Here is a 15,106-nt window from a genome sequence, read left to right as displayed (position 1 = left end):
ATACAACCATATACCTTAACACCAGTCATCTATCGTATAGCCATACACATCAATACCATTTGACTATTATATTACTATACACTTCAACACAAATCATTTATTGTATAACCATCCACTTCAGCACAAATCAACTATTGTATAACCATACACTTCGACACAAATCAACTATTGTATAACCATACACTTCAACACATATCAACTATTGTATAACCATACACTTCAACACAAATCAACCATTGTATAACCATACACTTCAACACAAATCAACTATTGTATAACCAAACACCTCAACACAAATCAACTATCGTATAACCATACACACCCACACCAATCAACTATTGTATAACCATACACCTCCACACCAATACACTATTGTATAACCATACACCTCCACACCAATACACTATTGTATAACCATACACCTCCACACCAATACACTATTGTATAACAATACACTTCCACACTAATACACTATTGTATAACCATACACCTCAACACAAATCAACTTATGTATAACCATACACCTCCACACCAATACACTATTGTATAACCATACAACTTCACACTAATACACTTTTGTATAACCATACAACTCCACACCAATACACTATTGTATAACCATACACCTCCACACCAATACACTATTGTATAACCATACACCTCCACACCAATACACTATTGTATAAATATACACTTCCACACCAATACACTATTGTATAACCATACACCTTCACACCAATACACAATTGTATAACCATACACCTCCACACCAATACACGATTGTATAACCTTACACTTCAACACAAATCAACTATTGTGTAACCATACAACTCCACACCAATACACTATTGTATTACCATACACCTCCACACCAATACACTATTGTATAACCATACACCTCCACACCAATACACTATTGTATAACCATACACCTCCACACCAATACACTATTGTATAACCATACACCTCCACACCAATACACTATTGTATAACCATACACATCCACACCAATATACTAGTGTATAACCATACACCTCCACACCAATACACTATTGTATAACCATACAACTCCACACCAATACACTATTGTATTACCATACACCTCCACACCAATACACTATTGTATAACCATACACCTCCACACCAATACACTATTGTATAACCATACACCTCCAAACCACTATTGTATATACATACACCTCCACACCAATACACTATTGTATAACCATACACCTCCACACCAATACACTATTGTATAACCATTCAACTCCACACCAATACACTATTGTATTACCATACACCTCCACACCAATACACTATTGTATAACCATACACCTCCACACCAATACACTATTGTATAACCATACACCTCCACACCAATACACTATTGTATAACCATACACCTCCACACCAATACACTATTGTATAACCATACAACTCCACACCAATACACTATTGTATTACCATACACCTCCACACCAATACACTATTGTATAACCATACACCTCCACACCAATACACTATTGTATAACCATACACTTCAACACAAATCAACTATTGTATAACCATACACTTCAACACAAATCAACTATTGTATAACCATACAACTCCACACCAATACACTATTGTATTACCATACACCTCCACACCAATTAACTATTGTATTACCATACACCCCCACACCAGTCGACTATCATAATATTTATTTGCAAAAACCTGTGCTTCAATGAAAAGGCTTTTGAACACCAAGTATCAATCATACAGATAACAGTGACAAGATAATTGTCCTTTTAAAATATTTAAAATTTAGTACTGATCGTACCTGTTCGGTCCATGATTCCACAACGCCTCTTTTGAAATGTGGTCAATATGATATTTGCATGCAAACTAAAAGAATAACCACCTACCTCGAGAACAGTCTCGGGGTATTCAAAATCTACCGAAGAAATGATATCGTAAGCAGAATCTAAACGATATGGTGAATAGCTAAAGGACATTTGTCACTCAACCGCAATTTACACAATTGATAAACAAGATATTGACACTGCAAAACATGGTGTCATATGCACTCGGCAGATAATGTTTATTTAGTTCTGAGTTCGTTTATAATTAGCAATCAAGAAAGATGTTCACTTCTTGCTATAAGTTGTATATTATATTTACATTATTATTAATTCATCTAAAATCGATTTAGGAATAACCCATTAATATGCTTATCCTAAAAAACATGTTTATATCATTTTAACTCAAGTCATGTTTTATGCACAAATAAAAGGAATTTCTAATTGTATTACATCGTCTTATCGTTCAAGCTGAATAAAGTCCCATTTCACAGTATGCTCTCAGAATTTAGCAGGATGACCCACTTCATTAGTTTGCGTTCGAATAAGTTTGTTTGCAGAAAAAAGTATTTTAATATATCGCAATTATTTGATTAAATGAGCCCTTTACAACGAAAGAACGGATAGGATTGGGATGAACTTCAAACAGAGGCGATTAAGAGCTCAAATAACTAGATCAACTTTAATCCACGGAATGCTATTTTAGTATATCTATGTATATCTATTGTTTTAAATATAGCAAGTCAATATGTCAATGCAATATGCATTTAAACGTTCTGAGCACATTTCAGTTACTCCGGACAAACAAGGTCACATAATTAACGTCACGATTTGTTACCGTTGTTGTAAGGTAACCAAATGTGTCGCTTGTAAACAGAAAGGGACTTCTTTGTTTTGGGACGTCTTTCCCAGCACCGACGGCGACAACTACTTTTTTTTTTTTTTTTTGGATTTATTCAACAATATGCATTTTACATAACATAGTATGATATTACATAATACCAATTTACAAGCATGCTATAAGAATGCAGTTATGTTATTTACGAATAATAATTGAGATACTATGAACGTAAAACCAATCTAAACCAAAAAAAAAGACTGGGAAAAAAATAAAGGAAAAGAAAAAAATCACAAAACATGCATGTTAATGATCTAATTGTTCATTTCGATATATTGTTTTATTTGTACAAACAACTTTTGAAAAAGTTTAGTTACAAAAACAAATTTCTTACAATTGCCCAATTACTTTTAAATGTATCTGAGATATTTGTATTTTTATAAATGTTCCATGCTAACTGAAGGCTATTTCTAAAACCAATTACTGTTGGAACACACTTTTTTTCTTTTACACACGGTGACAACTACTTGTCCATGCGTTGAGATTAACTAGTAAGAACATTAGTCATGGTTCGAGATGATTCCCTACTTTATTCCGAGCAAGAAAGTCCTAAATCAAGACAATGGCGACATTTACTAGGAACAGCTATGATATTATACTACATGCCACACCGCCGAATTACGGGAGTGTATTTTTCCCTTTTTAAAGAACAATTAAAACGTAGTAGACAATTTACATATACATGAGTATGGCTATGATTTCGTTGTATAATGGACATTAAGATTCTGTGCATAATTGTTTTTAAGTTAACGGTTATCGCATTGTTATTTTATTCGTAAATCTAAAATATGCTCGGATTATATGACTTGTGTTAATTATGCTGAATCTGCAACTATAAAATAGGGATGGAAACGAGTAGTAAAATTGGTACTCGAGTACTCGGAAAATCTTCCGATCGAGTACTCTGGTACTCGATTACTCGGATAACTTGAATTGGTTTATAGGAAAGTCGAGTTCGTTTATACATGTATAGCTCATGTATATTGTACATTGGTCGTAATATTGGTCATTTTTATATTTTAATAAGTCATTATGTACCTTAACAGAAAAGTAAATAAAAAGGAAACAAATGTTGTTTCATGCATTCAATTTGTCCTTTTCATTTCATTTTATACATACACATGTACTTAAATTTAAATAAAAAGTATACCTCGGATCATATTCAAGCATCTAAATGTCCGAGTACTCGAGTACCAATTTTATTACTCGTTTCCATCCCTAATTAGGGAAACAATCTATAATCATCATAAAATACACGAATTACAGACGAATAACAGATCTGGTTAGTTGCCAAGAGGACAATTTAAGGTCCCTCTAATTCCCGCTGTGTACAAAATTGAACCTAATAAAGTAGTTGAGAGTTGCAAACTGTCAACAAAGGGTCTCTTTTTCCAATTCGCACTGATGCCAATTAGCGATATTTTGATAGCGGACCTTTCACCTACACAATTCTATTGTTTACCAATAAGAGACCTTTCAGCAAACAATGGACGCTAACGAGCGAACGAGTAGCTACCGTTACCAGCATTGATTTCTTAATGGGCGTATTTTAACTATTTTTGCAATGTTTATCACAACTGATTGGTTGATATCTTAAATCTAGAATTTTGAATATTAATAAGGTAAACAACACTAATACAGTACGAAGTATTTCGTTCATTATTTTCCTTTTATTTAATTTTCTGTTAAAGTACATAATGAAAGTCTAATTTAAAGATGAAAATGACCAATAATATGACCAACGCACAATATACGCCATGACCGATACATGACTACACGATCTTGTCTTTCCCAAAAAGGAATTCATTTTTTCCGAGTTATCGAGTACCCGAGTACTCGATCGAAAGATTGTCCGAGTACTCAAGTACCAATTTTACTACTCGTTGCCATCCCTTATATATATCAACGCAAAACAACTACTTTATAAATATACACCTCAAACTCAGTCCGATGTTGAATAACTAGGCATATCAACGCCAGTTCAAATTTATCTTACTATACACCTTAACACCACTCATATATTTTAAAACAAGCACCTAAATTCAAGTCGACAAATGTATAGCCGAACACCTAAACACCAATTTCCTATTGTATATCTGAAAAATTTAACCCTAGACCGCTATTGTATAGCAATTTAACTTAGTAAAGATGATATAGTGTATGATAATATCCTTTAACCCTAGTTCACTATTGTATTGTCACTCATCTCAACACAATTCCACTTCTGCATAAACATACACCTCAACACCTGTCCACTTCTGTATAAACATACACCTCAACACCTGTCCACTTCTGTATAAACATACACCTCAACACCAGTCCACTTCTGTATAAACATACACTTCAACACCTGTCCACTTCTGCATAAACATACACCTCAACACCAGTCCACTTCTGTATAAACATACACCTCAACACCAGTCCACTTCTGCATAAACATACACCTCAACACCAGTCCACTTCTGTATAAACATACACCTCAACACCTGTCCACTTCTGTATAAACATACACCTCAACACCAGTCCACTTCTGTATAAACATACACTTCAACACATGTCCACTTCTGTATAAACATACACTTCAACACCAGTCCACTTCTGTATAAACATACACTTCAACACCTGTCCACTCCTGTATAAACATACACTTCAACACCAGTCCACTTCTGTATAAACATACACGTCAACACCAGTCCACTTCTGTATAAACATACAACTCAACACCTGTCCACTTCTGTATAAACATACACTTCAACACCTGTCCACTTTTGTATAAACATACACCTCAACACCAGTCCACTTTCGTATAAACATACACTTCACCACCTGTCCACTTCTGTATGAACATACACCTCAACACCTGTCCACCTCTGTATAAACATACACAAAACACCAGTCCACTTCTGTAAAACCATACACTTCACCACCTGTCCACTTCTGTATGAACATACACCTCAACACCTGTCCACCTCTGTTTAAACATACACAAAACACCAGTCCACTTCTGTAAAACCATACACCTCAACACTAGTCAACTTTTTTAAAACCATACACCTCAACAACAGTCCATTTTTGTACAACCATACACCTCAACACCAGTCCACTAGTGTATACCAATACACATCCACACTAGTCTACTATCGTATAGCCAATTATCTCAAGATCAATCCACTATTGTATAGCCATACACCTTAACACCAGTCTACAATGCCGTCACCATACACCTAAATAACAGTCAACTATTGTTAATCCATTCACCTTAACAACAGTCGATAAAATGTTAATATATAGAAATACACTTCAACACTATAAATTATCTCAACACCAGGCCACTATTTGTATAACAATAAACATTAACAGCAGGCCACTATTGCATAACCATACACCTCATCACTTGACCACTTTTGTATAATTATACACTTCAAAACTAGTCCACTTTTGTATAACCATACATATTAACACTACTCCACTATTGTTTAGGCAAACATAAAATCCCTAGTCGACTTGTTTTTAACCAAATTTGAAATAATAACCTTTTGAAGACGTGCACATGCAGATCGTATTCTTGATCTCAGCTCTTGTTATATCCTGTATGGCGTATGTTTTAAAATTAGGTTCGAAATTTACACTAAACGTTTTTTTTCTTTCTCAAATATGATTAATGAAAAAAATCGGGGGAAAACTCTAAGCTTACTTTTCAAAACATACGAATCACTGTTATAAAATTAATGAATTGAAGCTAGTAAATAATTACTAATGATTTATTTTCATGCAACTTTAACTTGATTCAAACACAAAAGAAACTCAGTGATTGTCGTTAACACATACTGACATTGTCATACATGTTATAAGGCATTGTGTGATTGATATATGTTTTAAAATAAGGTTCATGGTACTGAAACACATAGAAACCAACTTCTATTTAGTTTTGAGGTTCAATATTTAACAAGCATGACTCATATATCAGTTGCAACAAAGCTGTAATTAGGGGTTGAGCATTTTTTACGAAAGAATATTTTATCAGATTTCCAATAAAAAATCTATTACGTATTCCCGGACATGACTAGCTACAAAAAGCATATGTTTATGAGTCAAATTTATTGGAACTGCCCAATCAACAATGTCTTCTGGCATTGTGTTGATTGCAACTATTTAAAAAAAAAAGATATATGCATTTTTGTTACCCGGAAATAAATTTGATCCACTATTTTTCATTTTTTTTCTGTATAACTTTCTTATTTGACAATATATCATCAAGAACTATCAAGACCTTGATGAATAAGAAGTCAGGGGCATTTTAACATTAAAACTTGGTAATAATGTCGACATGCTTTTCCGAAATAATGTGCCTTTTGATCAAAAATCGGATAAAAACTTCTTTTGCAAAATTTGTTTAACTCCTTACTACCACAAAACACGTCGCCAAAAAGCTATGTTTCACTCCCGAAAAGGTCTTCCCTCAAAACTAAATAAAACACAAACTCTTGAAACGTTTTAGGTTTTGACTTTCCCCATCCACTTTTGCATTGTGGAAGGCCCGTAAGTGTGTCAGTTGCTGTTTTATAATAATTACATTAACACTTAATTCCTTAACGATGGTTGTCGTTTATCAATTTCACATTATTTCTGTATAAAGTGCAATGGCATTTCCCATCGAAATCGCGTGTATTTGTTTAATACTTCTGTCCTATCAGAAGGCGCAATAATACTAATGGGTGAGGCATATTTACTACAGAACTATTTTCTTCAATGAAATCGTAGTAAAATTATTGGCAACGTGCAAATCTAAAATCTGCAGTAAAGCAGTAAAACAAAATGAGCAACGATAATTTGATTGATTTTAATGTAGATTTTTATTTCATGATGGGTGGAACAGTTAAAACCATATTCAATGAAAATGATGATGACATATTTCGGAATTCGGAATTGACATTTGGTAAAAATAAAGCATCAAACAAAACATGAAATCGAGAAAATAAAACAATAACATATTGTAGTGCATTCAGCAACATCCATAAGAAAGAGCTCAGTTCAACACTAAGTCTTCTCGCGTCCTCTGACTTTCCTTCCGCGAAAGTTCCCATTGCTAAACACGTTACCCCACCTACCGCCACTGTCGTTTCAACCGATGTTAACTTCCAAAGAAATGACAATGCACCTGCTGATTTGTCCATCACCGGATTCAAACATGGTTCATACACCAACTGATCCTTCAACATGACGCCCAACAAGTAAAGTAACTGGAATTTCTCTCCGATTTGAGAAACTCGTGACTTACAAACGCTAGTATCGCGTATTATCGCGAGAAATAGTGAGAACTTTGTAGATGACGATATCTTTTTTTTGTTATTGTTATGTTTTCATAACTCCAGTTGTATTTTTCTAGCTGTAATACAGTTATAATACGTTTTTTAAATACACTTTTCCTTGAAAATAAAGAAATTAAACCAATGAATAAGGAAAAAATGCTCCTTCGGACTCCACCAATTTGAACAGCCTCATTGCATACCATACCCCAACATAATGCAACAATTCAAGTTTGAATACTTATATAAAGCTAAATTCGTGTCGAGAAAGTCTTAGGTCAAGTTTATAACTCTTTTGCATCAAATAGCTGTATTTCGAAATGCCTTAAATTCTGTCTATAATTTAGTTTCTGTGTATAATTGAATGTATTCTATTTTGCAAAAGTTAATACGAACATGATTAATTATTTTTAAGATAAGAAAACTATACCTCTATGTAAGCTTATTCATAAATCGAATTTAAAAATGCTTCGTTTAAACACAAATCAAACTATATTACAAGTAGTCGTATCGACCGGTTTATATGTTAGCAAACCAATACTTCATAACGTTTAAAGTCTTCTCAAGGTTTACATTTTAGTTCCGTTCAATATTGTCACACATTCGTATTGATCATACTTGTAGCATATTGCGCAGACAGTGATGAGGTGAATTAGTTAGAGGACGGACTAAGTAATGTTAAACTGTTTATTATTACTATTTCGGAAGGATGAGTTGTTCATATATGAGATTTGTATTCGTTTTATCGTGAGAAAACACTTATTTTATTTAGTGGTCATGAATAATATACTAGTTATTGTTGTTAAACCATTCCAAAAGTTAAATAGATAAAATAAAGTTTAAGTTTTAAAACTAAGTGTTAAATTCAATAAATCTTGTACGTTTAAATTTAATTTCTACTCTATATATTTAGTATATAGTGACATGCCGATAAACATATGAAACTAAGTTTAAAGCTTTTTTTACAGTGGGGCGTATTGTAGAAGGGATTAAATCAATAAAATAAACAGCCAGATAGGGCAGCATTTGGGAGTATGACCGAAAATGATATTAGTATACCATGTGATTTTGGTTTCTGTTGTTTTGGTAATTGGTCTGTTATATTTATGGACACCATTTTGATGTAACCTTTGATTGTAAGTCGAATGGCGAGACGGTCATGTGCATATTAAGTGAGCAATTGAAATACAGCTGATTTAAAAAGAATTTCCATAAACAAAATATGATACATTTCTGTTTCAATATATCCAAGTGTTAAGATTTAATATATTTTGAAAGGAAGTGATGTAAGAACGAAGTGAGAAACGAAGTGAGGAACGTCAAGTGATTACTCTTCCAGCTGAATCAAGAGCCGCGCCTCTCAAAGGTTAATATTCTCTTTTTTATAGTTCATTTATTTCAAGCACGGAAAAACGTCTGCGCTTAGAGTAATATGAACTTAAATGTGATTGCTTTACTCTATAAAAAATATTGTTTGAATGAATGCTGGTATACCTTACTCGCAAAAGGATGAACGATCACATAAAAATAGGCAAAGTGTATGATCAAAATTATAACACAAAAGCAGAAAGAGCTTATCAATGATTTTAAATCTTCGACATGCATACACAAACATTTCCAACGTTCAAAATGTAAACTTTTAAAGAAGTGTTACCTAAATATTTACGCAAGTCGTGCTCGACTATTGGTGTAGTGCACATTTAAATTATTTACAACCTGGGTGAAGGACATAGCCGTAGAATTCTTTTTTTCAGATATGGATAGAGATGAAGAAGCGGAATCTATTGAACAGTTACTGGCCGCTCAATCTGAGGTAGATCGTTTTATTATTGTTTATTAACTTCGTTTTATAATATAGCTTCAGATATTTGTAATTCAATTTCATGATTTATTTTTAAAATTGGGGCGTTTTTCATTTTCAGTCGTGTAGTCTGTCGATGTAGAGAGCACTTGACATACATATATTATATATCAAGCAAAATGTTATTACGTCCGTGGTTATTTATATATTTGACTTGCGAGGAGTCGTTTAACAAGATCATTTACTATGCCTTTAATGAATTTTTAACAAATGATTAAATGGATAAGCTGACTCGTTAATGTTTATAAAGGTAATCGACAACATACGTTTGTGTAAAGAAAAAGCTTATGTTTCGTCAATTATTACCAAAAATTGATTATTTTTATTAAATCTATATTCAAACAATCTTAACAGGAGGAAGTTTCAAATGTACCAGGCAGACGTTCTTTAAGTAAGTATCATAAAAAACAAGATGGATATATTAATACCATGTTTAGAACGTGCTGTTGTGGTTGAATGAAAGTCGCCATGATTTTATGTTTTCACTGACCTTGGTAACATAAAACTAACGTCTCATGAAAATACCTATAATTACCAGTCGAATCATTGTTTGGTATAGTGTAGTATCAACAAGTTCATTATCAATGGGTTTTTTTATTGCAGCAAACTAAAGCAGTTTGGGCAATTTAACATAAACAATACGGAAAACATGATTATCAGCTGGATAGTGAATAGAATAAAAATAATGTACTACAGAGAGTTAAAATATCAATAGTTTAAAACGACCTTTTATTAGTAGAATTCTATCATGTAAACATTAATACAAAACCCTCAACTCAGTCATTTGCTTGACATATGCATGACTTATAAACTGGTTTTTAGTTGTAATGCGTTGCAAGTTACTGAAATAATCTACTTATCGAGCCTTAAGTTGACATCTTTGTTTAAAAATATTATATGCAAGGTACAAGAAAACAACTTCCTGTTAGTCATGCTAAACACCATGCTATTGCTGTTTTTCAAATCATAAGAATAAACTTGATGTCGTTATATATTAGATGAACGCATACTTTAAACTGCATTGTGTTTGAACACCAATAAAGGGAGTGATATTGTGTGAATTTTCTTGTATTACCTTTTTGTGTTTAAGACGAATATAACATTTTGTGACTTACACAAAAAATCGAATATAATAGCAGAGTTAATTACTATGATCCTCCTTTCGAATGATACAGTACAGCAAACAATTCCGTCTAGAAATCTACCCATGTTTTCAGTACTATACAATGTTGCAAAACTGTTCCTGCCGAACAAACTGTTTCCATTAAACCCTGTGTAATAATAACGAACATACTATATACAACTATGATGTAACAAGAAAATATCTTTTTCCAAGACAACGCAGGCCTACCACAACACGAAGAAGTAGCCGATCGACAGGTTAGCGAAAACAATTATTGTGTTACTTTTTGTGAAGTATGTTTTACGTGTTTTAGGACCACTTGATGTAGTTGTTCTTTAACTCAGTAGCATTTTTATTTGTTGTATACACATTTGTTTGACATTGATCTTTGCTCTTTAGATTGCTAACTCGACACGTATCGTGTTATTAAGATGAATAACTCTTGTATCGGTGAAACCATTATTATCTGTCGTTTCGACATGTGCTATATATTTGAAAAAAGCATAGTATTTACAAAATAATGATTAAGTATTTGACACTGAATTTTGTGTTTCAATATGCGCTTAAGGACAACTGTGATAATAAATACTTAATATATTACAGTCTCAACAAGAGCAAACTCGCCGTAGACTACTCAAGGAAGCGTTCGATCAAAATGGATATCCTGGCTTACATGAGGAAATAAAAAGACAATTGAACCAATGGGAAGATGTTAATCTGAATATTGCTGTAATTGGTATGACGGGTACAGGGAAGTCAACTTTTATAAACACTGTGATAGGAAGACATGTTGCAAACACTGGATCAACAGAAACGACCTTAAAGTGCACGCCTTTTTCACATCCGGACTATCCAAACGTTAAGTTTTGGGATATACCTGGGGTTGGTACTTCCAAAATCCCAAAAAATGTATATATGAATGAAATAAACTTTCAAATATACGACGTTTTCGTGCTTTTGTTTTGTAACAGGGTGTATACAGACAGTACGTGGCTTGTTGGACAAATATTAGAAGCGGGAAAAAAAGCATACATCGTCAGAACAATGATTGACAGTGTCAATGACAGCGTACAAAGAGACTATCAAGGAATGAAAACTGAAGATGAAGTTCACGAAATGATAATCAAAGAAATTCGAAAAGACTTGTCGATAAAAATCGATAGAAATCACATATTTCTAATATGCTGCTATAAACTTGATTATGCCGATTTTAAAAAACTACTAAAAACAATTCTTCAAGAATTACCGGACTTGAAACGATCAACGTTGATACTTTCCCTGTCAGCTACTTCTGATGAGATCATTACCGCGAAGGTCAAAGAGCTAAAGGATAGGATACAATGGATTTCAATTAAGACCTCCGTTAGTACTTTCGTTCCAATAGTAGGGATTTGTGTCCAGCTCAGTACTCTTTATAGAGAAGCAATGTTTTACCGAAAACAGCTTGGAACGGACGCGGATTCACTAAAGAAGATAGCAAAACTAATTGATTGCAATGAGAAAGATATTTATGAAAAATTAGAAATAAAGGAAAAAGCAATCTGTAGATCAGTATTTGCTGTTTCGGCCTTTTCAGTGAACGCAGGAGGTTATTTCTTTCTAAAGGAAACGGCAAAAGTAGCTGTACCGGTTGTTGGAACACTTGTTTCCGGTGCTAGTAATTATAAATGGAGCGTTTTTACATTAGAATCGATTTTATCAAAGTTTGAAATAGAAGCCAGGAAACTGAACCGCTTTCTCAAAGAATGGACAGAAAATAAGAATAACGTAGCACAATAATATTGTTCAAAGACAAGAGAAAAGTATGTTGTCATTAGTTCATTTGTCATAGTATAAACGTTAATCATTTTGCTGTTTATAAAAAGCAAATTGTATCACTTATACAGATATTCAATTACATAGTTCAGTTCCGAAAATCTTTCCGCATAAACAATATTAAAATTGGTCTTACTTGGATCTTAGAATAGAGTGGCCAATCGGATTGCGTGGTATACATAACGGACCAATCCAATGAATGAAGTCAATGATGTATGACCATAAGTTTGACTTAAGTTGCATATTGAATACCCCTCCTGATCTGCACAATAAATTGTTATGGTTCCAAGTGTCAATATATTCCCCAAACACGTTTATTTTGTATGGCTTTAAACAACATGAAGGAATATATTCAGTTGATATACATAAAATGTAACGTTATCACACGCTGATTTTTATCTATATACCATGAACAATTGATGTGACAAGTGGAAGGAAGATGGGATTGATATATTGATAATAAATGTTATATGAATATTACTTGTTTTGAATAATACAAAGATAAAACTATAAGAATGCTGCGAAAACAATAAAACTATCGATTTGTCATATTTTATGCTTAATATGTGTTAACCATTCATATAGCGTACCAATTAGGCTTTGTGTCTGTTACCAAACCCGCTTATTTCAATCACCATAATAACATTACAGTAGAGATATTAAGTTTCCATAGACTCAGATGCTTTTCTTTGACAAAACGAAAATGATTATGTTGGTAAAATGATCTCAATTGATTCAGAAAATGTATTTGTATTGGCTATCACATGAATGATTTCGCTGACCATAGAGGAGTCATAGACTTCGGACACTTTAGGTATAGTTGGATTTTTTTAGATAATTTAAGACTGGCCATTGGCCAAGCACTCGAGCTTTTTATATCGACATGTATGGAAACGAACCAAACATACTCTCTGAAACCAGGTTACAACCGCACATATAACAACAACTACTACTATTATTACTGCTGCTGCTGCTGCTGATGATTATGATAATGCTACTCCTCCACTACTGCTACTACTTCTACTACTTCTAATACTACTACTTCTACTACTACTACTACTACTACTACTACTACTACTACTACTACTACTACTACTACTACTACTACTACTACTACTACTACTTCTACTACTACTACTACTACTACTACTACTACTACTACTACTACTACTACTACTACTACTACTACTACTACTACTACTACTACTACTACTACTACTACTACTACTACTACTACTACTGCTACTGCTACTACTACTGCTGCTGCTGCTATTACTACTTCTATTACTACTACTACTACTACTACTACTACTACTACTACTACTACTACTACTACTACTACTACTACTACTACTACTACTACTACTACTACTACTACTACTACTACTACTACTACTACTACTACTACTACTACTACTGCTACTGCTACTGCTACTGCTGCTGCTATTACTACTTCTATTACTACTACTACTACTACTACTACTACTACTACTACTACTACTACTACTACTACTACTACTACTACTACTACTACTACTACTACTACTACTACTACTACTACTACTACTGCTACTGCTACTGCTGCTGCTGCTATTACTACTTCTATTACTACTACTACTACTACTACTACTACTACTACTACTACTACTACTACTACTACTACTACTACTACTACTACTACTACTACTACTACTACTACTACTACTACTACTACTACTACTACTACTACTACTACTACTACTACTACTACTACTACTACTACTACTACTACTACTACTACTACTACTACTACTACTACTACTACTTCTACTACTACTACTATTACTTCTACTACTACTACTACTACTACTACTACTACTACTACTACTACTACTACTACTACTACTACTACTACTACTACTACTACTACTACTACTACTACTACTACTACTACTACTACTACTACTTCTTCTACTACTACTACTACTACTACTACAACTACTACTACTACTACTACTACTACTACTACTACTACTACTACTACTTCTACTACTACTACTACTACTACTACTACTACTACTACTACTACTACTACTACTACTACTGCTACTGCTACTGCTGCTGCTGCTGCTGCTGCTGCTGCTGCTGCTACTGCTGCTACTACTACTACTACTACTACTACTACTACTACTACTACTACTACTACTACTACTACTACTACTACTACTACTACTACTACTTCTACTACAGCTACTGCTACAACCATTGTAACAAGCACCACTA

General features: G+C 33.4%; 1 protein-coding gene across 4 annotated transcripts; it reads left to right on the top strand.

The window, feature by feature from the left end:
• Positions 1–8,660: 8,660 nt before the first annotated feature.
• On the top strand, positions 8,661–13,289 carry LOC128222481 (T-cell-specific guanine nucleotide triphosphate-binding protein 2-like). 4 transcript variants are annotated; one of them, XM_052931502.1, is made up of 6 exons: positions 8,661–8,692; positions 9,324–9,411; positions 9,800–9,858; positions 10,261–10,297; positions 11,243–11,286; positions 11,633–13,289. In XM_052931502.1, exons 3-6 carry the CDS (start codon positions 9,802–9,804, stop codon positions 12,806–12,808), a joined length of 1,314 nt encoding a protein of 437 aa, XP_052787462.1. In that variant the 5' UTR covers positions 8,661–8,692; positions 9,324–9,411; positions 9,800–9,801; the 3' UTR covers positions 12,809–13,289. The 4 variants fall into 4 exon arrangements, with proteins under 4 accessions (XP_052787462.1, XP_052787458.1, XP_052787460.1 ...); XM_052931498.1 differs by having other exon boundaries at positions 8,677–8,717; XM_052931500.1 differs by lacking the exon at positions 8,661–8,692 and adding an exon at positions 8,695–8,792.
• The last annotated feature ends 1,817 nt before the right edge of the window (positions 13,290–15,106 follow it).

This window comes from Mya arenaria, chromosome 16 (assembly GCF_026914265.1).
Source record: "Mya arenaria isolate MELC-2E11 chromosome 16, ASM2691426v1".
Classification (NCBI taxonomy): domain Eukaryota; kingdom Metazoa; phylum Mollusca; class Bivalvia; order Myida; family Myidae; genus Mya; species Mya arenaria.
The sequence above is the reverse complement of the archived record's forward strand: the minus strand, read 5'-3'. Positions and strand labels throughout refer to the sequence as shown.